We start from the raw sequence: 23,569 nt of genomic DNA, 5'->3' as shown, positions 1-23,569 counted from the left end.
GGAGGAGGAGAAGGGAGCGCGAAAACGTGACATAAACCTCACAGGCACACGGCGTTCGAGAATCGTTCCCCACCGATTCCCAACCTTTGCACCTAATTCCATGAGAATCTCTACCCCGGGGGAGGGATGGGACGATCGTCGTACAGGGGTCGTCGTGGAAAATGCACACGCAAACTAGATTGATTGACATTTGCCACCGAGTTTCCCAACACGCTTTCCTCTTGCCACTAACCTCGTTTTAGAAGAACCGCAGAGAACAGTTTTTCTAGCGACAGTTTTAACCCCATCCAGCTTTCCGGGCAGTTTTTGGGGGTGGAACACACACTTCCAGACGGTTCCTGAGTAGTGTACGGGTAGTATTCCGATTAGATGTTTGTATTACTTCAATAAAAACAAAAAGAAGAACGCACTTGGTAGGTTACTGCGTAAAAATACTCATTTGGCCAAAAGGAATCGTCCGTTTCACTCCAACAGAAAAACAACTTTGACCAACGCCGCCGTCTTCGAGTGTAGGAACGATGCAGCTGTTTCATTCTATTCATCACCACTAACAGCCGCCCCAGTATCAACGGGGGGTTGCATTTTATGCAAATTTCTACCACCCCTCTTTCTGGACCCGGGCCCCTGCAATAGAAGCCAGTGCGATCCCAGCGCGGTCGTTCGTTCGTGCTCATCATCACCATCTTTAGACACAACCGACCGGCGTCGTCATCGTCGCACCGACCTGAGACGGACGACAAAATGTGGGTGACGCGAGGTGTGGGACGACGAACCTGACGAACCAAACGATCGAACCGACCCCGCGCGCACGCCAGTCTCACGGCACACGGTATAGATAGCACACGTCCATTGCTTCTGTGTGTTGGTGCTGTTGTGTTGGTGGTGGTCGGGGAGCTCATCATCAAACATCAGTCTTCCCTGCCTTCCCTGCGTTAAATGGGGCGCTCACGGACCGGGCCGGACCATCCCACCGCATCCGCACAAAGTGCCAATGCTCGCATAAACCATCGGATTTTGTCCAACTGCTCGTGCGGTGTTTGCTGACTTCTTTTCTGTGCTGAACCGTGGCCCTCTCACTTTGCTCACAAGCAAATACACAAACACTCACACCTTCCAGGAGGGGCAACCACGAGAACCACCCAGACGCGAGGGAAATTCGGTACAGGTCATTCCCGGGTCCGTTCGGTTAAGAGTAGAAAAAGATGTTCCGTTCGATTATTCTATCTCTGCTAGAAGCTATTGCCATTTACCGGGTACACTCTAAGCAACGATAGCTTACACTATTCCAACCCTATCGCCTCTCCGCTCCGGTTTACATTGAACGCCAAAAAAGATCAATTTCTTTCGGGGTGCAGCAACCAACACCAGGCGCGCAGGCAAAACTCTTTTATTTGCACAAAAATACACACCCATCCGCGTGTGTGTGTGTGTGTGTGTGTGTGTGTGTCCGTGGTGGCCCCATCACCGTTTACCGCCGTGGGGCGATTTATTTCCCTTTTTCTGCTTCTTTGGCCCCACTTTTTGTTTTTGTGCTGGAAGCGGGGTTGCGCTCAAAGAGGTTTCGGTCCGGCGGGCTATTTTCCATTCGTTCACGCGTCCACGCGCAAATCGAGCATATTTCTCGAGCGGCGGTGACGCCGGTTGGAAGGAAAGGGCAGTCCAACAACGAGAGAGAGAGAGTGTGTGTGTGTGCCTCCTATATCTCGCGACCATCGTGCCAAAAGGTAGAAAAGACAAAAGCCAGATCCAGCCAGAAACACGCAGCCAAAAGCTTCCGCCCGCACCGCAGCCATCTTGTCTTGCACCTCCGTCACCTCACTAAGTGTTTGGGCTGGGGCAGCAGCACAGCAAAAAAGGCCCCTACGCCAGGCCCCATCAACCGCGAGCGGCTGGCTTGTTGACTCATTCTTTGCCCTATTTTGCTCTTTCACTCATACTGCCGCTGCTGCTGCTGCTGCTACTTGGGGAACGGCTTGCCCGGGGTTGGGGTATAGGTGCTGCTGTTGGGGTGATGGAAACAATAATGACCACACAACACCCTTTCATTCTTCCGTCCACCCCTTTTACTCGGGGAGCGAAAGGGGTGTGGGACTGGGCCTCGGTGCGCTCGAAACGTCCATTACGAAACATCATCCACGGTCCTTTCTTTCACCTCCTCCACCTTCCTGCGGTACGCGCGTGCTCTACGCCCCGCGTTACACACAAAGAAGTCGTCGCTCTCAGAAGCCAGTTGACGGGGGGGTTTTGGGGGAAGAAAATTGACAACAAAAAGTACATGCTAGTGTTTGGCATTTACACGTCAGTCCCGAATCCGGCCCAGAAAGGGAAGGCATTGATCCGAACGGCAAAACGATGGCAGCTTTTTGACTTCTTGTGGCGACACTTTTGTTTCATCCAGCTAGTGACCTTCGCACCGTGGGCTGGAAGTTTGGAATGTCTATAGACAATCAAACAAACATTTTTGCTTAAAACAGTAGCTCGTTTAAAGTCTTTCTTCTGGGTTAGACCTCAGATTCACGGTTTAGCAACATCTCCGTCATCTAGATCAGATCTATAAGGGACCAACGGTCTATCCTCCAATGAATCGATCAACATGTTATGATTTGTAAGCTCATGAGAAGCTGGAGTAACAGAACTCGACCGATGTCCTCATAAATAGACCCAAGCATCTACAATTTCATGTTTTTCGTCACCATTTATTCTTAGACACCAATTCCAATGATGCGCTTATTTAGCATCTTTGCGAACATGAAACATTGCTCAATCCAAAACTGAAAACACCCCCCTCAAACCTTGCAAGCCTTGTGGAGGAATAGAAAGAATGTGCTGGTCCGTGGAAGATGTTGCGCAGACATCACCCATCACTTCGCCGCTGCTGGCAAGACGCATCGAAACAACAAAACCCAAAGCCATAACCTAGAACGATCCCGGGCGCCGTGTCTTTTTGCCCGTGCCGATTCTGGCCCAACTGTGTGGCGGAATGGTGGCGCGGCAGAGCAGAAGAAGCCCATCGACAACGAAGGCATCCGCTGGTCCAAGGGGGTGTCGATTCGATGGGGGGATATCCAAGGGGGTGGGGTGAAGCGAAACCCGTCGACCAGAGGAAGCATGAAACGCACACGAAAAAATTGGTCTTTGCCAAGAAAACGTCCAAGCAGGCGGGATAGCGCAAAGGGACAGTGTGGAGGTTGAGAGCATGTCGTGGCTGGGTGTGTGTGTGTGAGAGAGAGAGAGATAGAGAGCGAGGATAGAGAGGGCATCAAGCAAGTTCGAGGGAACGCGCGAGCATTTAATCGCAGCAAGCAGCAAGGCGGAAAGAAGCGAACGATGGGATCGCCAGATAGAGACAGCGCGATACCGCCAAAGGTAGCCCCAGCGATGTCCCGCGCGTCCGTTCGATTGCGTTTTAAATGAAACACAGCACAACACAACAGAAGAAAAAAAAGCCATGAAATGGGGGCCGCCGCTTTTAGTGGACTGTGCGCGTGTATGCATATTTGTGTATGTGTGTGTTTGTGTGTTTGTGGAAAATGAATGATTTATTTTAACCTTCTTTTACGGTGCCTTCGGCAAAAACCACACTCTCCACACCTGCGCACACCCTTTTTCGAGCCCCCCCCCCTCCCCCAAACCAAAGTCGGGTTGGAAGACGCTCGCAGGGGTAGCTTTGTACACGACGCACTATTACCATTCCACCCGAACCGTCGTCTGTCTGCTGTATGCAAGATCTTCACTCAAATCGAAGCAGGCAATGCAACACTTGTGAGGCTCTCGTTTGTGCACTCGTTATGATCGTGGAGGTCTGCGGACAAGCTTGCAAAAGGTGAAAGCAAAGAGAAGAGAAACCTTCGGGAAGAGGTATTTGTTTGTTTGCCCAATTAGGCATGCAACTTACCCAAAGAACGACTAGAGAGATGAGTGGTAAACGAATCAAAAGTAAGGCAACACAACATTCTTGACACTGATTTTCCTATCAAACAGGGAGAATGGGCGGTAGTGTTTCACTCATTTTAAGTAGAAAATCATTATCAAATTTCTCTAAAGGTAGCGCCTCCAAACGATTAGAGTCCGAAAGAGGTGAAACTTGATGGACTCCTTCATTCGACTCCAATACACGTAAAAAAGGTGTAGTAGTATCTGTTACCCCTTTAACGGAAAGTGTTTCATATTTTATGAATGATTCCATTCCAGGAAAACCGAACTGCGGCTTATCAACCTGCGGTATTGCTGGTTTTCCAGAAATTCTCACTAGCCGACAACGCGGTAAAGAGTAAGTTACCGGCTAGACACACACACACACACACGCCACATTATCAATGAATATTTCGGCGGGGAGTTTTTTTGCACAAATAAAAGCGTTATTATTGTTTGTAAAATGTACGGCAGTGAGTCATGGAAGCGGGACGACATAAAACGCAAGCAACTGCGAATCGACAGTGCACACACACAAACAACCACACGCACTGATGCTTTCGTTTATACCCCGCGAGTTCAAGGACTCAGGCATCGCCAAATGGCACTCGGGAAGACAATGGGAGCTCAATTCGACTATTCGGTGTTGCTCTCTATTGCACTGTATCATCGCTCTGGAGTACGATTGCATCATGCGCCACATAATGGCAAGGATGAACTAGAAGATGAATTGTATCTCATCCATGACAAATTACCCAAAATAATCGGTTCAAAAACTTACCCGTGCGGAACGGCGTTGCTGCAAGTGAAGTGGCTCCAAAATTTCTTCTATTTTGATCGCATTTCTGAAGCACCCAGCACAGCATAGAACCATCGAGGGAAGCAATCACACGCAGGCAGTAGAATGTATTTCTGTATGTTTGTTTGTAAACAATTTGATCTGTTTCACAAACAGCACCACCATCGCGAGGCACCATGATTTTTGATAAAGGGCAAGATTCCGTCCAAGAACAACAATCAACCACAACAATTACCTAACACCCCAGCTTCTTCGGAAAGCAAAAAATCCCCAATCGTTCTCGGCGTATGGCATACTACGATTGTTCCGTCTTTTTTTTTTTTTTTTTGGCTATTCGACCATCGATGGATGCCAGCTCGCGGCCACTGTCACTGGCAAAACGCGAAAATCAAACGGCAAAGCGATGATGACACGCACACCAGCGCACCGGGGCCGCAGCAGTACGCGCAACGCGTTAAATTGGAACACAAAGAGAAGCGGTAGGCCCTTTTTACCGGCCAGCTCTCGCAGGCACACACATAGTACTGCACGCACACCACTACCACACAAGCGCACGTACACACAAACACACGCGCGAACGTGCGCACACACACACAGGAAAGCTGTGACGATAGACGTTTTTGTTTGCATCTAATGTTCCTCTGCACTGAATGTTTTAGTTTGTCTTTTTTGCAAAACATAAAATTGGCTTAAAAATAGAATCCCACACTATACACGACGTCTCACGATGTAACCACACACACACACACACACACACACACACAATGCTTGGTAGAGGTTTTTTCTATGAGTGCAAAAACTTTGCATCCACACTCACGGTCACGGACGCTTCTTCACCCATCACCCAGCGTTTGCTACGATTGTTCGTAAACTGCCAATCGTCGGGCGGATGAATTTTGGCAACATACTAACCAGAAAGGGAGAACCTATTTTTCTATGACGACACCAGGCAAACAACACAAACTGTGGCAGTGCGTGAAGTGAGCCAGGTTGTTCTAGACTTCCCCACGAGCATCAACACATGTAATGTAGCACACTCCTCTCTATTTTAGTAGTAAACAAAACAAGCTCTTTCAACCCACCGAACAAGCATAGACCACACACACGCACCAGCCTGTACCAGTGCCTGTACGCACTTTTTTGCTTGGCTTACGAAAACGGCTTGAGTCGTACGCTTCAGGTGAACAACCGTACGGGTAAACTGACAGACACCGAATGCGTCTGGTGTGTCTATTCGGAGGAACGAACGAGCCACCTTTTCGAACAACTCTTTATCCGTTCTATTTACAATCATGTCTGGCTTTATAAAAGGATTTACCAGCATCATGGACTTTGCGGAGTAGCTGTGAAGATTAGTTTACTATTTGTGCAAAATTCATCTTCTTATTTTGTATTTGAATTTATTTATTTATTTACAAGTTAATATTTAACTGTGCATCATAAACAAAAAGTTTGGCTGTGGACAAGAAGGTTACAAGGGCCATAAACTAGAAAATTCGTTTCAGTGATGACCTTTCCCATCTAGGTTCGAACGAACGTATAACAGTGTGCTTGATGTTGTATAATTTGGTGCGTGACCAACCAGGGTTTAGCAACCTAACCAAACCACACTCAACTGCCGCTGTCCTACTGTGCATCTGTGTGGGTAATAAAAACCGTTTATAAATGAATAAATATTAAAAACATTTTTATAACATGTTTGTATGTTGTTTTATAATTGTACATCGTAATAAAGATAGTGAGATATTTATTGAACTATTAAAATATAAACAATTATAATACAGAGAAAAAAGGATGACAATTTGATAGTATTCCTCCTTCCCTAGTTTTAAGCAAAAAATTTTACAGCCCAGCATTATGAATAATAATTGAAAAATAATAATAATAATAATAAAAAAAATAATAATAATAATAATAATAATAATAATAATAATAATAATAATAATAATAATAATAATACTGATAATAATAATCATAATAAAAATAATAATAATAATAATAATAATAATAATAATAATAATAATAATAATAATAATAATAATAATAATAATAATAATAATAATAATAATAATAATAATAATAATAATAATAATAATAATAATAATAATAATAATAATAATAATAATGATAATAATAATAATAATAATAATAATAATAATAATAATAATAAAAAAATAATAATAATAATAATAATACTAATAATAATAATCATAATAAAAATAATAATAATAATAATCATAATAATAATAATAATAATAATAATAATAATCATAATAATAATAATAATAATAATAATAATAATAAAATTAATAATAATAATAATAATAATAATAATAATAATAATAATAATAATAATAATAATAATAATAATAATAATAATAAAAGTATTCACTTGGGAACTGTGGCTAATGATATGGTTTAAAATATCGTAAAGCCGGTTAAGTGGTATAGTCGTCAAATCGCACGAGGACGCATCATATGAGTCACTATACGCAGTACTGACTATCCTGATATGTGAAATATACCAACCGATACTCTGCCAGATTGGTGACTCTGAAAATAATCGAAGAAATAGAAAAAAAATACGAGGAACACAAGTGGTAATGCTCGTTAAACAATATCACGCTAATTTGCTGTACATATTTACAGAACATAACAAAGAGCTCGATTCGTTCAAATAAAAACAAATATAAAAAATCAACACAAATCAGCATTCAAGTATGTTACGATTTACAGCAAAGTAGTATATCAAAGATTATTTGATACTTTTTTAAATTTACTTTATACTAAGTTATCGTTCTTAATACAGAATGCTGTCCAATCACCTGGCACAACCATTGTATACAAGTTGAATATACAACACCGTACAAGTGCATCAAGCATGGGAAGGTCTCACCCATGAACAAAATACAGATAACGTAACGTCCAATCATAGCGTTGCATTTGCTGATAACGTTCATACCAATAACAACAGTATGCGATAGCAAAACTTTACTAAAAAATGGCTTTTTTTCTGGGAGAAAAAGAGTTTAAATTCGTTGAAAAATTCCGTCTCTGTGCTTGCGCTTAATTACCAATCAAGCTGACTGAAACGCTTCACGGGAGAACGACTTTGTAGCACTTTGTTTGCGATGGTCGCCATTTTATAACAACACACACAACAAAGATTGTTCGCCACGCTTCGTTGCTAACAGTCCGTCCGCTTGCCCTGCCGTGTGTGCATGAAAAAGCCAGTTATAGTTTCAGTAGGCGGCCTTATTTACCGATTCGTTTAACCTTCCGTTCTTTCTGCTTAATTCAACAGGTGTAATGAATGCAACGCAATACGCAATACGTTCGCGTATCAGGCACAAGAGATTCGCGCATGAAAAAAGATTCATTACCAAACTAAAAAAGGTGAACATTTTATCAATATTTTATTACACTTAAAGAAGGAATCATTTTAAGCAATCATCACTTTCGCTCTCAAACATTATCCTTATCTTAGTACCATTATTCTTATCAAACATTATTCTTATCTGTCAAATCAACTTTTTCATGATTCTAATTCAAAAAAAATATCCTGTTACCCTAATTTCCCAAACAACACAGTAACAAAATTCGATTATGTACAAGCAATACATACAAAACCGATTCTAAAGCCGAATGGGGTAGCGCGAATGCAATAAACAACAAGCGCGTTTCAAGCCTAATTTGCATACTATGCATTAGAATTTGCAATTCACCATAAACCACCGCGTCTATGCGAGCTTCAGCCAATCGTGAACCACCATGACGTTCAACAATTCCCCACCAAAGAATGACGAGAACACACGAACAACGCAAACAATGATTTTACTAAGCCTTCAAACCGATTCGTATGGTATCTCAGTTCCTTGGCATATGGAATCAACATTACCGTACCGCTCAGTTTACCCTTGAATGTCTGCCCAACGACATGCAGTTTTACGTACCAGCGCGAAACATCATCCTGCTAATACAACCCCACCCAAAGGGAGCTAGATCCAACGAGCCGCCTTTCGCCGATGTTTTTATGTCTTTATTGCCCTCCTCACGGAGCTTTACCCCAACTCGAGCCCTTGCGTCCGCTGGTACTTCGCGGATACTTCGGCAGCGCGCATGCGATCGCGTACATGCATGCAAAAAATTTAAGAAAACGCATAAAACGTCACACGCATTAAAACTGCATCCGAGCCTAGGTGAGGGTAATGATCGAGATGGTTGCGCTAAGCTTATTCACTACAGTTTCATTCGTCATCACACTGGAATAAATCGTGCCGTCGGTCGACTGGTAGTCTCGATGAGCTAACCCAGCGGTCTGAGCGGACAGTGGTACATAGTACCGGATATACATTTCAAAGTTCACCTCAATCTAGCCTCTCCGAGCCAGCAGTATAGTACATATCAGTCAGTCGTCTACTTTCAAGCAGTTCAGCTCGCGTAAACGAACACTTTGCCCAGTTCTACTCATCTAGCCTCTCCGTGTCAGCTCGTGTGAACTAACGCTTCCAATGGTCAATCTATCCCGAGCAGCGATTGAGCGGATTTACGCTGTAAGCAAATTAGTCATCCCTGTTCAACGTTTCTTGTTGAAGGTTTTTCATCCCCAAACTCTCTCCTGTTTGAACAGGAACCATTCAGCGACACTGCTCTCCAGCACGTGGAGTTACTGTGCACCCTCGTGGAAGGATGTTGCGATGCGTTGGCCACGTGGAAAAGCTTGCCTGCGCGAAACATGATCGAAACGATCGAGATAGCGCAACGTTGCTGTGCCGAATATCGCATTGTGCATTCCATCGTATGCCGGGACGAGTTGGAGATCATCCGTGTGTATGCCCGGTTGATCGCACTGCGTTCGGAATGGATAAAACTGCTGATCATTGTAAAGTTTCTAATGACCGACTAGCCGTGTTTGCAGTTTTATGTTGTTATTATTGGCCAAATGTTTAGTTTGTTAAGCGCACTCCACATATATGTTTCTCCGCACCATTTCAACGTACAAACTGCAAAGGAACAATTCTCTGTACGATCAATGTTTTGAGCAATAAAGATTTTTATACACTACATGTTTCCCCCAATCGTTAAATGACACAAATTCCATCCGAAAAGGGTTCGCTAAGGTCCGTGCAGCTATCACAATTGCTGCTAGCTATCACACAAATCGAAGAAGAATATCACACACATAAACAACAATTGCCTTTTCCATTACAAACTTAAAGAAACTTAAAAATATCAAACAATTGGGTTCGTCTTCTGCTCTTAGATGCAAATTTGTCATCATGTTTAGAAGTGAAAGTCCACGCCACTGTTTTTGCAGGAGGATTAATGCATATTTATTCTTATTTGCTCATTCACAAACCAAAACAAACGCATGCTATACAAAAACGAAAAAGAACCGAACAAATTACACATGATTCTGAGCGGCATATGTGGCCATCAAATGTTTGGTGACAAATTCGGAGAAGTTCAGGTATGTAACCAAGGTTGAATAGTTCGGGTCTTCGGTGCGGTTCTGACGTTCCATCATTTTCTTTTTGGCTTTTAAGAGCAACAATTCGCTGATCATAACAGAGATCGTTTCCAGCATCGTGTTCGAGAAGGATCGCTGTTCTGCGTGCGCCATATTCCACGCCTCATAGGACAGGCTGGCTAGCTCCTTCAGCAAATTGTAATGGTTTTGTTCCTATGGTGAGAGGAGACGTATGAAGTAGGTGCAGTTGTGTTCTAACAAAATGTATAGCCTCGCCTTGGTTTACCTCCATCGATCGGCACTCAATGCGGTATAAAAAAGCACGAAAGTAGCTAAGATTACGTGTAAGAGAAGACTGCTTGTAGGGTAACACACGGCCCGGACACGTTGCGAAACACTAGATGGCGAAAAACGAAGTGATCGCGTTGAAGTCACAGGAGGAATTGAACGCAACTTCATCATCATCGTCACTGTTCCTCATACAGTATGGGGTAGAGTTTCAAACAGCTTCGAAGACATCGGCCATGCATTATGGGGACAGTTTCTTCTCCATTCATACAGCTTCGAAGCAAACGTTGCCTGGCCGTCAAACGATCGTAGGCTTCAGGGGGGGGGGGGGGGGTGGCTATATTGCATGGGACTACAGTTTTATTGCCCGGATGCATTGTCCACTACCGCTGGCCTTGTAAATTTTATTACGTGCCAGCAGCCGATGTCTGCGGTGTGTATGACTAAGCCCTTCGGGGCACAAATCAATGCATGGATAATGTGCAGCTGCGGATGCAAAAAACAGGCGGATGTGAGGCCAATTGTGCCAATGTGTCTATAGAAATAGATTAAAAATGAATTAAAAACTTCCTCGGCTCAGTGCACTTTTAATGCCATTCAACACGAGTGTGTGTATGTGTTCGAAGGTGTGAAAGATCGTTCAAAGCAACTGCAGTATAAGTACGACTCATCAATGACTCATCAATGACTAATTTAACTTCTGCAACGGAAGTGGATGGTGTTTGGTGGAAACGTTTTTAACATTAAAATCCTGCCTACTATTTTACTTTTACTACAGAACTTCAAGGGTTCAAGCCTCATTTGGAACGACTCCCGTAGCAAGGTACTGAATCTTCGATTTTCAAAAGTGAAACAGAGCTCCCCGCAAAAAAAAAACACTCTTTTTGTAATAAAAGATACGAAGTTTGGAGCTTACAATTAGAAAACTACTTCCAACGTAGCGAACCTTTTAGTAGAGGAAAAGAAACCCTAAAGATGATCATTCAAAATGATTGTGTGTTTTTCATTCCTTTTTGATGAACTTATTTGTAGTAATATCACTTTATTTGCTATTTGTTGCCTCAAAATTCGAGCACAACTGCTCCTTCATTCACTGCTAATCGGCGGACATGTTCAAATTCTCGAGACAATGGAGAGGGAAACGACGGCGAATGGTTGAATCGGTAATTTAATTCCCCCGAACAGAAATTCAACCCCACTCTGAAAGCAACGTGCGATCACGCAGCGTGAATAATCGCTGCTAAGCCTCTTTGTGACCACTCCCCTCAAAAGAAAAAAAAAAAAAACAAATACCCCATAGGTAACGTAACATGAACAGATTCTTTATTAACCGTTTTCAATCGAAATTTTTTAAGCCAAACATTTCTTAAAATTCAACCACTTTTTAATCATTATTTATTGAATTAATCAACATCCATTCATCCATGTTCCGAAGCTTCAAGTATATCATTGAGAAACATTTTCGTCACCTGCCAAGCAAGCCGACGATCGTCAAGCGGTCTTAGCAGCTCCCTCATCTCCGGACAATCATTTTCGGCAACCACAGCGCTCAGCGAGGACCAGGTTTGGTTTACGTAGTTGATTTTGTCCCGATAAAACTGCCAATGCTCTGGTGGTAAGTACAGGTTGGCGTGAAAATGTGTGCCCGTCCATGTTTGGTATATCCCATACATCCAATCGATGTGTGCCACAACATCATTCGCAGCAACCAGCACGTACAGATACTCCGAGGCCTGTTAGTGTGAAGAAAAAGACACTCTTCTGATTCTAATTCCAACGTTTAGTGACACTATTTTGCACTTACAATCTCTTCTACAGGGCCGAGGATCATACTGAAATCCATGGAAAACGCAACTAGCCAAAAACAAACACTGAACAAAGCAGCCCACGTTGTACGATAGTTGGTGAAGTGAGTTTGCAGAACCGTTTGGAGAACCGTTTGGAGCTATATCAACACTCTGCAAGTTGTTGCCGTTTGAAGCGAAGTTTGAACGCGACTGATCGCTCTGCACGGATTTGTGTAATGTGATAGGGCGCGATCGGAAGTCGGGTGTATAGTTACACACACGACCATACAATGTTTGATCTCTGTGTGAGTACTACCGAGCATTAAAACGATCCCGCTCTGCGATGGGGCAAGAGAGCAATGTGTGTCCTCAGCCATTGGAGAGTGCTGTATGGGAGCATGAGGCTGTCTGGAGTAGTCTAGGATGGGAAATAACATGCACACAACGACAATAGCTTTTTTTGCAAAACAGAACAGAACAGACCGGATGTCGAATAGGTTCGGTAGGTTTTCGGGTTCGGGTGAAGGTCTATACCACGAGTTTCGAATGCAAAGATCGAGTTGGTGGGAAGTGTTGAACCGAACCTACCATTCGGAACGAAACTACCGTTTGCAAACTAAACCTATTAGAACCAACAAGTTTAACCTAGTTCCGATCATTCCGTTTAAGGAACATACTAGGTTCACTCCGAAGCGCGCATCATCACAAAGCCTGAAGAAGTTGCGCTACTGCGACAATCTCAGAAAGAGCGAGCTCGAGTTGAAAGAAAGAGATTGAGAAGGAGTAGAGACATGAACCGGCGAGACCCTTCAACGTTCCGCTCCAGCCGATACACTCACTACTCTCCTCTCTCGCAAACTACCACACCTTTCGGTTTGTGACTTATTGCCCCACATTCTCTACCCTTCTCCTTCCCAAGCCCTTCAAGGTTAGTCCTTGGGGACATCCATTAATTACGTAACACTCGTAGAGTACTCTAGTAGAGGTGATATGTTGAATGATCATGCAAACTATGGCCCCCTACACCTGGTAAGGGGGTTTACCAACGAAAAGGTAATATTGAGTGAATGATGATCCCTTTTTTGCGTTACGTAAGTTATGGATTCTACACGCACTTCCCATCGAGCAAGTGTACAAAGTCTTGCAGGTAAAATGCACACCATCACATATGTGTTGAGCAACTTGTTGACGTGTTTAACTTACCTCACAATCTGCCCTCGTGGAATCTCCCAGATTTCTTGCGCAGTCGCTCCCAGATGGCGCCACATGTTTCCGCTCGATCCGCCATATTAGCCAAAGCCGAAGGGGTTTGTATTGCAGCAGACACTTCACGGGCCTCGACCGGCATTCAATGTTTGTTTTTATTATTTGCACTTTGAACAAACACCATTGTTGGAGGGGAAAGAGGAGGGGAGAGGGGAGAATAAAAATGCCACACGCAATACACGCAGTTCCATTAAGCCCCGCAGGAAGCAAGCCACTTCACACAAAGAAACACACTCATACGATCGCACAACACAGCTTCTATATCCTTCAACACGCAACATTCACCCTTTCACTCGATTCACCAGGTACAATTCCTCGGTGGAAAGGAAACAAAAGCTTCGCCGGCGGGGTCCTGGGCGCATTATTAATTTCCTTTGCCGTTGAAAACATAAACAACTCCCTCCCTGCAAAATAGATATACAGATCGGTTCATGCAGCAAGATTTGACAACAAGCAGGCAACTGACAGTTGACGAGTTGACAATCAATACGATCGTGTTGGGATCAGATCTGTATGCATTTTCCAAATGTTTTAAAATCTATAAAATAATTTAAAAAATCCACCAAATCAACAATCTAACGATAAACCGCCAAATTATATCATTTCCCATTAACTATGGTCAGAAAAATATATATTTACTTCTTCAATCTGGGGCGAAATTCGAAACATGGGGCGATAATCCTCAAGGTACCAACCTTGCTGAATAACTTGTTGCTTCACGGTGAAGCGTTTTTTAAATCTAGGCGGAGCATAATTGTGATTGGTGGTGGGAGACAAAATATATAACCGCCATTGCTCCAATCGATTACAAATATGACATCATTAACAAAGTTGCGATGAAGCATTCAATATGAAATTACCGTTTAAAATTAAAATTTATCATTAAAATTCGAGTATTTTCATGTTCTATCACTCAACAGTGAGACGAGGCAGATTTCGTGGCAACTATTTTGCGTTTTCAACACATTGTTTGCTCAATCGCCTTTGCAGGTGAGTTTTAATCAATTTCGTTGGTTTATAAGTAATTATTTGTACATCGTTCAAATAATCCATTGCGAAATTCTATTAAAAAAGTGCAATCAGATTACGTCCAATATTAACAACACTCGACAATGAAGAGAACAAGCTGCATTTATGTTATTCTGTATAACAGTTTTTCGTGCTATTTATACTTCATAGTTCAAGCGTTATCACATTTCGCTCCCACGGGCGAAAGCATTTTAACAAAATTCGAAAATCTTAGCAAAAGTTTACAAAACTTTTCTTATTATTCTGATTTCACGCCTGCAAATGTACATTTGTGCAAATGAATAATTGAATTGCATTATTTTGCAATTTTTGCACATTTGGAACAATTGCAAACGAAAAAATCAACCTTCCCGTCCACAAGCCTGCACTATGGGCTGTTGTTTTGGTCAAAGTTTCCCTTCCAAGCGCCAACTGTCACACGGTCGCGGCATCACGCGCTGTCAAACTTCGTTCGTTTGCCGCTATTTGCCGCTCGGCCTTCCTTCGGTCTGGAATGGAAAATTAAAGTTACAAACTCGTGCGTCTCTTTCCGATTCTGTTCTGTTTTTCGCTCAATAACCCAAACGTTCTACCAGCGTAATAAAACACACATTTCTAGTTTTATTCGCGCTCATTGCTGTGTGTTTGCTAGCGGCGTTTGTTTGTGCATTGTTTCGTGCAAGTGTGAAAAGTGCTTAGTGTGTGAGTGTGTGCGTTTGTTTTATCCAGTGTGTTTTGTGGTGGTGTACAAGAACGTTGTTATAAGGTTAGGGGGAAAAGTGTAAACATATTCATCTGCTGCTGCACACTACTACCCAAAGATTACTATTCCTGTGTGTACCGTGGAAGCAATCAGCAAAAGTCCCGAGCTGTGCCGCCCATCGAAGCAACCGGAAAATCTATTCTGCCTCGGAAAACGGCCCCCCAATTGCGGTGAAAAACCATCCTCAACCGGAAACGCACCGCTCTGGGAAGTGAAGCTTACCAAGGTATCGGGTCACATGTATCCATTCCGCCCCCGGTGTAGGAAACAGAGGGCAAATCTTGAAACGATTAAAACTCTCCCGGGAATCTTCTTCTTTTCTGTATCATCAAAAAAAAAACACCCCCGCCACATGTTGCACGTTCGCGAGATCTAACGCGTGTGTTCCTGTATATGTGTGTGTGAGTGGGTGGGTGGTGTGGCGAGATTTTGGCACTTTTTTTTCGTTTGCTTTTGACTGAGCACATTTCACATATGAATAATCTATTCTGCCACACACCACGCGCGCACAGCATAGCTTCAGCCGGGTGGAACGATAAAACAAAAAAAGAATATACTCACTCACACTAGGAAGCCGTGATGTTGCTATGTTGCCGGTTTTTTATTTGTGGGAGCGGATTGCTTTTTCCCATCACCAGATGACTCACGTGTGCTGCGTGTGTGTATGTGTATATGTGAGAAAGAGTGAGCACAACGATAGCACGTCTGCAAGTGGGTAGAAAGAGAGGAGAGATACATTTCACAGGCCTCTAACAGGGGAAGAAGCATAGCGAAGCATAAGATCGGGAGTGATATGTTTATGGGGCTATTCCCGGCCACCCATTTTTTTGTTTTAAATTGATCAATTAGGTAACAGATTTATTGTTCCTTTCAGCAAACGCCAGACCAGAAGCTTATCAAAACCACAAGATCCATGCGACGGTCGCGGAGGCATGTGCCGTTGGCGGTATGCTGGAAAGGAAGAAAACCGCCGGCATGTCTGTCGGTCATATGTGCAACATTGTGAAATTGTACGGGCAGAAAGTCGAAAAAGGAGAATAGCGGTGGCCAACAAACACACGCACACACACGCACATGCCGGGTACGATTTCCTCTGACCCGCGCGGCCGTTTGGCGACCGAAGAGAAAGCGAATATGACAGCGAATGTTGCTGCTGAACGTTACTGATTACAAATTCTGCGCACCGGTGGCCTTTCTATTGGGCCACAATCCAACAGAAAACGGGACATTTACGGAGGGCATGTGGTCGTACGTGGTTGTGCACGTTAACCCCACCGACCGGTGGAAAAAGCCCCGAGTAGACGTATAGGCGATAAATACGCCCGCCCCACTAACACGTGAACTAACGCAGGAGGCATGGCGCACGCTACAAGTGGTTGTGGTTGCGCAAGGGGGGAGGCTTGAGGCGTATCACATTTGATCAATGTGGTGGTTGTCGGTGTGCACTGTAATAGCACACACACACACACATATATTTTAAACCCTTTCTACTACTTTATTACGCTAATATCGACCCACATAGTGTGACATCTTCATGTTGGCGCTTTCGATTCAGTTTGTCATTCGAAAAAAAGAGCTTCAAACTGCTATCAGTTCCAAGGCGCCCCCGAGATGGATCATTGCACACAGCAAGCTCAAACAGTACCAGTTTGCCATACAGAACAACTATTACATTTAAGTGGCCTGATATCGCACCGGAACAGCGAATTCAAAAAAAGGCAAGGAAAGTAAACATTCATTAGTCGCAAACACAGTCATATCGGCTAAAAGATGTTGATTGTGCAGTGGATTGTATTAGAGGTGGGAGGAAAACGTACATTAAACATAGCACGTGTCAACACCACAGCGTTGTTGTTTTAGCGGTGAAATGATTCATTCCTTCGATCCCGCCTGTTCCCCTGTACACGTGCGTAAACCGTGCAGAAACGATCGGATGATCTTGATCGTTGCGGGGAAAGGGCAGAATGCTCGCGTCCAATTGATTGGGTTCAATTTGTTGGCATTTTGTCGGTCAAAGTCAAAGTGTAATGGTTTAGCTGTCGGGTGCCGTCGACGAATAGTAGCGTGCTCACTCCTCTGGTTGGGCTATTTTTGTATCCCCTTCCCAAACCACCAATTGCACGATCGATAGAATGACGCTGGAGCATAAAATCCGTGTCGAAATGTGCCCGCTTGCACGGCTTGAATGAAAAACTTTCATTACATTCATCCCTTGTGCAGTGTGGTTCAATTTGCTTTCAGAAAATGGGTGCAATTGCATAAATAATGATAGCGTGTGTGTTTGTGTGTGTGTGCTTCCTCCAGGCATTTCAGTCAGTATCTAGTACAAGGCTCCGACATGAGCACGGTGCTCTTTTTGATTAAGTACTGTTGTCGCCTGATGTCTGTACGTTATGCAGCTTTGCAGCTAGGGTAATCGGGAGTCATTTTTCCAATTTCACAACAGAACCATTTGCTGTGTAACATACTCATCCCTCCCCACAACGGTCTATGTCTTTGCTAGATCACCTTCGTGCTATGTTATGCTGGTGTGTCCCCATGACCCGGGGTGCGTGAAATGCAAACCTCCCTGACCAAATGAGCCAGTCGTGTCTCTAATACGGTTGTGTCGTTGCACTACCGTTGGCAGACTGGTAAAAAAAACGACACCATGGAGTGGCAATAGCTCAGTGGCATTTGCCGATAGACGGACTACCTTTCGGCTACCGTTGCAACCTGTTTGACATTGGCCGTGGCTATCTCAGAATTCTATGTGTTGTTTCGCTATCTCTCCGTCTAGTATCGAGTTACAACACGGTCTATTACACACGGTTGGTACGTTGGCTTGTTCCAGTGAGTTCGATACAGAGTGGAGGTGGTGGTTAAACGCGTACAAAATAACCTTTCGATCGATAATTTCCGTTCTTCAAACAGTTTTGTTGAAAGTAAGTCTTATTTTGGATAATTTCTTAGTATTGTAATAATTCCCAAAGATTGTGTTAATGTAAAATTGTATGCAAAAGTATGTATTACTTACTCATCGCTTTAAAAAACAGTTGATGTGTCATCCGTCCCTGTGGCGGCCGTTACGACATTATCCCCAGTGTCTGAGTGGCTCCACAACGTGTCATTCGCCCGCTCATCTTTTCCATCTCGTCTGAGTCGTTAAAGTACTCCACAACCTTTACCTTAACCCTTCCCCGGGTCCCACACATGTGTCCACACACAGATAAGGGCAGATAAGGAGAAGGTGCGCCCGTACTGCTGCTGTTGCTGCTGCTCCGTACGGCGTTTGTAGTGCGCTCTTTGGTGCAATTGTCGCGTTCTTGAATATTATATCAATGCTCAGCAGTTGGCGCAGTGATTGCTACTGCTGCTGCCGCCGCCGTCGTCGTCAGGTATTAGATAATCGCTTAAGAGTAGATACGATTAAGTAATGGATTACTTGCCGGTGTGCACCAAAAAGCTAATCGAATTAAAAGCCCCGATCGACTCTTATCTTAAGATTTTATGACAGGAAGTTAATTGATGGGCTCAAACAGCATTGGGGAGATATTTTGGGATTGCTCATTGATTCACGCTCTGTATTGTTTTACCGCTGCAGCAAAATGTGTCACAAACGTGATAAGGTTAATGGGGCTATTTTTATACTTCAAATACGATCATAAAACCCCACGCATCGGAAGGGGTTTTGAGCAATAATCGTGCCGAGTGCAACGTGATCGCGAATACGTTAAACTCCCCATTCGCCGGGGGGCATAATACAGTGTGACACGCGTCTTGCGAGGTGAAAACTACACGCCTATGGTGCTCACAAACGCACACGCACACACAGAAACAAATTTCAGTCAGCTAATGCCATGTCACATTTTGTTAGCACTGTTTGGCTGGCGGCTGTTCTTCTAACCTTCTTTTCTGTCCCCCCGAATGTGCACTAGCGCAACCGCTAATAGCTGCTAATGTGCATGCACAAAGTGACGAATTGGCGTGGGACGTGTGAAATGCATCCAAGATGAGCGTTCGACACATGGACTGAGGATGAAATTCGTACCGAAGATGTGTGTTTTAGTGAAGATGTAATAGGCCACATGTGGTTTTGGAGTCGTGTTGTGTAAGGGTATTAATTTGTAGTTTTATTTACCTTCTAACTTGTGGTTGTTTTGTTGTGGTATTCGTTCAGGTCTTGCAGCTCCAAAACTCTTGTTTACAAACCGTCTCGAGTACTGTTGGAGAAATCCTTCTGAAATGTCGTCAAAACACGACATGCATCTCACATGTCATGGTTCAAATGAAGACAACATTCTTGATTTGTTTGCAGAAGTGTTCCCGCGCGCCCCTGACGTAACGTGTATTACGTGCTCAAGTGTGTACTGTTGTCTCCCAACAATTAATCATATGCCTCTCTTTTATTTCTTCCGTACAGAATCTCTCGTTTCCATCTGAAAGTGTTCTATTTCATCTACAAAAAACAACACACACAACATGCCAGTAGACGAAGAGCGTACAGTCATACCGGATGTGCCCCGTGGACCGCTGTGTGATTACCGTTCGAAGGCACAGTTTAACTGGAAAGATTTTAGGCTAGTGCTAGAAGATAAGGAGCTGGTTAAGATCAAAGTAAGTTGCAAAGAAATGCATACAATTCCACCCCCCGCCGCCCTCACTGACGTTTTGTTTCTTCTGTTAACGCAGTACGACATATGGCGCCGGTTAGAGAGGGAACCCCTGTTTGCCCCGGTCACGTCCACGCTGTCGGTCGATCAGCAGAAGGAACGGGCGGCCCGTCAGGTGAACCGTATCGCCGATCTGGAGCTCGCCCCGCCCGAAATCTACTCGAAGCCGTACAAGTACCGGGTGCGCTATCTCATGAGCATCAACGAAGCGCTGCACGCGGTCTGCCCGAGTCTGTCGGTGAAGATAGCGCTCGGCGTGGGGCTGTTCACGAACTCGCTGCTAGCGATGGGTACCGACCGGCACCAGGAGATCTACAACCAGGCGTGGAACCGGGAGATCATCACCTGTCTAGCGATTACGGAGGTTTCGCACGGCAGCAACACGAAGCGCTGTCGAACGACCGCAACGTACGATCCGGCCACGCAAGAGTTCATCATCCACACGCCCGATTTCGAGGCGGCTAAATGTTGGGTGGGCAATTTGGGCAAAACCGCCTCGATGGCGCTGCTGTTTGCCATCCTCTACACAGCCGACGGGGAAAACCATGGGCTGCAGGGCTTTCTGGTGCCGATTAGGGACCCAAAAACGTTGCTGCCCTATCCCGGCGTGACGGTGGGCGATATTGGCGAGAAGATTGGGCTGAACGGCATCGACAATGGGTTCGTGATGTTCAACCACTATCGCATACCGCGGGAGAATCTGCTTAACCGAACTGGGGACGTGACGCCGGAAGGTGTGTACGAGAGTACGTTCAGTGAGCCGGGCAAAATCTTGGGCGCCGTGCTGGAATCGTTCTCGGCCGGACGGTTGGGCATCATGCAGGAGTCGTCAAATACGCTGTCGCATGCGGCTGTGATTGCGGTGCGGTATGCGGCACTGAGGAAACAGTTCGGCACGGATCGGAACGGTCCGGAGCAGTCGATCATCGAGTATCAGTTACATGTAGGTAGTGGGAGATCGCTTTTAATGAAGGATTTCCATTAACATACTCTTTCTTCCATCTTCTTTCTGTAGCAATGGCGCATCTTCCCCTATCTGGCCGCTGCCTGCGTACTTAAGGTGTCCGTGTTTGCCATGACCGAGATCTATCTGGAGACGGTGCAGAAATCGCAGGCGGAATCGAACGGGTTCGAGCTGCTGACGCAGATCGTGTCCGAGATACACGCGCTTGTGTCGTCCTCGAAGCCGCTCGTCACGTGGACGGCTCGTGATGCGATTCAAGAGTCGCGCGAAGCGTGTGGCGGCCATGGCTATCTGCGGGCGGCCAATTTGGGCGAGCTGCGCAACAACCACGATCCTAGCTGTACTTACGAGGGGGACAATAATGTGCTCGGTCAGCAGGCCTCAAACTGGCTCATCCGGCAGTGGAAGAATGCGAAGGTGGAGAGTCCGGTCGGGACGGCTAGCTTTATTACGCGCAGGGATGCTATACTGAGCGGCGATTACGATGCACTGCTGCGTACGGGAGTGCGTCTCGAAAGCACGGAATGTATGTGTGGAAGCAATGCGTAGAGCGAACAATGATTAATCGGTGTATTTTGTTGCAGTTGTCAGTCAGTGTTACGAATGGCTAATGTGTTGGCTGCTGAAGCAAAGCGTAGCTCAGATGGAAGAAGCGAGTAAGGCCGGTGTGGACACGTTTACCGCACGCAATAACTGCCAGGTGTACCGTGCGAGGGATCTAAGCCGTGCGTACGCCGAGTATTACGCTCTCGAGAGTTTCAGGTAATGCCAGTTTTGAGACCGAATAATGGCAAAACCATCACTCTTTTACTAATATTTATCATTTCTTTTAGATCCCGCTGTGCTCGAGCCGATGTAAACGCAGATCTGAAGCCAGTGCTGTTCCGCGTCTATTTAATCTACGGTATGTGGTGTCTCGACCGACACATGACCACCTTCTACGCCGGTTCGTTCGCTAAGGGATCCTCATTCGCGGATGCAGTGCGCGGTACACTGCTGCGGATGTGCGGCGAGCTGAAGGACTCTGCCGTAGCGATTGCCGATGCGCTCGCTCCCCCCGACTGGGTGCTAAACTCGGTAATCGCCAAATCGGACGGCCGGCTGTACGAGAACATTCAGTCAGTATTCATGACCAATCCGGGTGCGCTCGAGCGAGCCTCCTGGTGGAAGGACGTGATACCGTCCAAGCTGAGGGCCAAGCTGTAAGCTCCGAAGCTGTAATGCCGGAATCAGAGTCAGGGTTTTAGAGCAAGCGAACGGTCCGATGTTGCATCGGGAAGAGTATGCAAAGTATTTTACGGGTTTTTCTTTTTGTATGTTTTATAGTATTTTTTAAACTGCTTTGTATTTGCGCTCGGCAAAGGCGAGCCACCGGTACCGTCGTATTCGTGCAAACCAACCAGTATATAGTGCAATTTCGGACGTGACGTTTCATCGAACCCTTTACATCTGGTCGTAAAAGTGTAAACTCGTACATAGATGTTTTCCTGTTAAACGTGTATAGTAGATGTGTGTGTGTGTATGAACGTTAGGCAAATCACACGAAATATTCGCCCTTTTATGAACTCGTACTTGCTTTTGGGGCTGAGCGGAGCAGCGGTTTTAGTATGCGTTTATTTTCATTTTCTTGTTCGATTCGATGTATTCTAGTTGTTAGTGGACGACGAGACTCCTCCGTAACTTTGTAACATGTTCCTCCCATACCGTTTAGCAGCGGAAATGCGCTCCAGCTACCGCTCAGTTTTTAATTTGTTTGATGTGTTCTAATACTGTGTTGATGAAATCTCTTGTTAGTTGTTTCATATCCTTCCTCACACCTGGAGGCCTCGGCACGCCTCACCCGCAAGCAGGACAAATCAATTGTGTGAAAGAAAATGTGTCTTATCTATATTATATATTCGTACATCTTTATCACGAGAATAGTCAAAGAAAAGGAAACAAAAACCAGCCTAGCTAGAGAATGTCTACCGACTAATGTAATTGGATCAAAATTTATAGAACGAGTAGGATTTACAATCGTGTAACAGTGGCCACGGCCTCAACAACTCTCCAGTGTTTGTTTGTATGTGTGTGTTAGTCTGCCTATAAGAGCATGATGAATGTACGTGTTTGTTGGACGAAGCAGGAAACTGTCTCTCGCTCTCGTTTAGAACGATCCCTGTTGATCGGTGGCGTGTTTCACCTTCCCCCAAAAAATCAGCCCACCACAACCCATCGTACCGCGATAGTAACAACCATGTGATGATGTATAGTGAACGCCCTTCCCCCTCCTCTTTCCCTCTATTGAATGTTATCGAATTGAAACTTCCTTTATGTTCACCATTGATGTGTATGTATGTAGGTAACAAGTTTTGCGCACTAGCAAGTAGAGCAAGTCCAAGATCCAAGATCAACGATCGCGAAAGGCAGTTTTAATAGTCGTACGGCCCGTTCTTGTGCAAGCGTGCAAGGTGTGTCATACGACGCGATAGTGAGGAGTAGGGAACGGGGTGCCACGATGTGTAGGAAATGTTTATCTACATACAAGCAAAAATATATCTATATACACATTCTTATATATACACCAACCAACCAACCACCAAACACACGTTGAATGGAAACAACCGAATACATTATATAAAACTGCGCGTTTCTTGAACGCATCCCTGAGGAGGAACGTT

At 44.7% G+C, this 23,569-nt stretch overlaps 2 protein-coding genes across 15 annotated transcripts in view; one reads left to right on the top strand and one right to left on the bottom strand.

Annotated features, from left to right (window-relative positions):
* LOC1277930 (uncharacterized) overlaps positions 1-5,928 on the bottom strand; it is a 69,983-nt gene extending 64,055 nt beyond the window's left edge. For 11 of the 13 annotated variants that reach the window (XM_061662782.1, XM_061662789.1, XM_061662790.1 and 8 more), the window contains exon 1: positions 5,794-5,928. The gene's annotated coding sequence lies outside the window, so the exon portion shown is untranslated. Of the gene's footprint in view, positions 1-5,623; positions 5,768-5,793 lie in introns of those variants that run through there. The other 2 variants (XM_061662788.1, XM_061662785.1) reach the window with 2 other exon arrangements.
* A 9,046-nt stretch (positions 5,929-14,974) lies between these two features.
* Positions 14,975-23,559, top strand: LOC1277932 (peroxisomal acyl-coenzyme A oxidase 3). 2 transcript variants are annotated; one of them, XM_061662807.1, is made up of 6 exons: positions 14,975-15,519; positions 19,696-19,889; positions 19,965-20,888; positions 20,961-21,435; positions 21,494-21,671; positions 21,743-23,559. In XM_061662807.1, the coding sequence occupies exons 2-6, from the start codon at positions 19,755-19,757 to the stop codon at positions 22,113-22,115; spliced, it is 2,085 nt and encodes a 694-aa protein (XP_061518791.1). In that variant the 5' UTR covers positions 14,975-15,519; positions 19,696-19,754; the 3' UTR covers positions 22,116-23,559. The 2 variants fall into 2 exon arrangements, with proteins under 2 accessions (XP_061518791.1, XP_061518792.1); XM_061662808.1 differs by lacking the exon at positions 14,975-15,519 and adding an exon at positions 17,937-18,217.
* The last annotated feature ends 10 nt before the right edge of the window (positions 23,560-23,569 follow it).

This window comes from Anopheles gambiae, chromosome 3, assembly GCF_943734735.2.
Source record: "Anopheles gambiae chromosome 3, idAnoGambNW_F1_1, whole genome shotgun sequence".
Lineage (NCBI taxonomy): Eukaryota > Metazoa > Arthropoda > Insecta > Diptera > Culicidae > Anopheles > Anopheles gambiae.
This window is presented reverse-complemented; position numbering and strand designations above follow the sequence as displayed.

Bases quoted from the DNA above. Each gene is read 5' to 3' on its own strand.
- LOC1277932 (XM_061662807.1), top strand. From the start codon at position 19,755: ATGCCAGTAGACGAAGAGCGTACAGTCATACCGGATGTGCCCCGTGGA. The intron at 20,889-20,960 runs GTAGGTAGTGGG...TTCTTTCTGTAG, and splicing joins TCATCGAGTATCAGTTACAT to CAATGGCGCATCTTCCCCTA. The intron at 21,672-21,742 runs GTAATGCCAGTT...CATTTCTTTTAG, and splicing joins TACGCTCTCGAGAGTTTCAG to ATCCCGCTGTGCTCGAGCCG.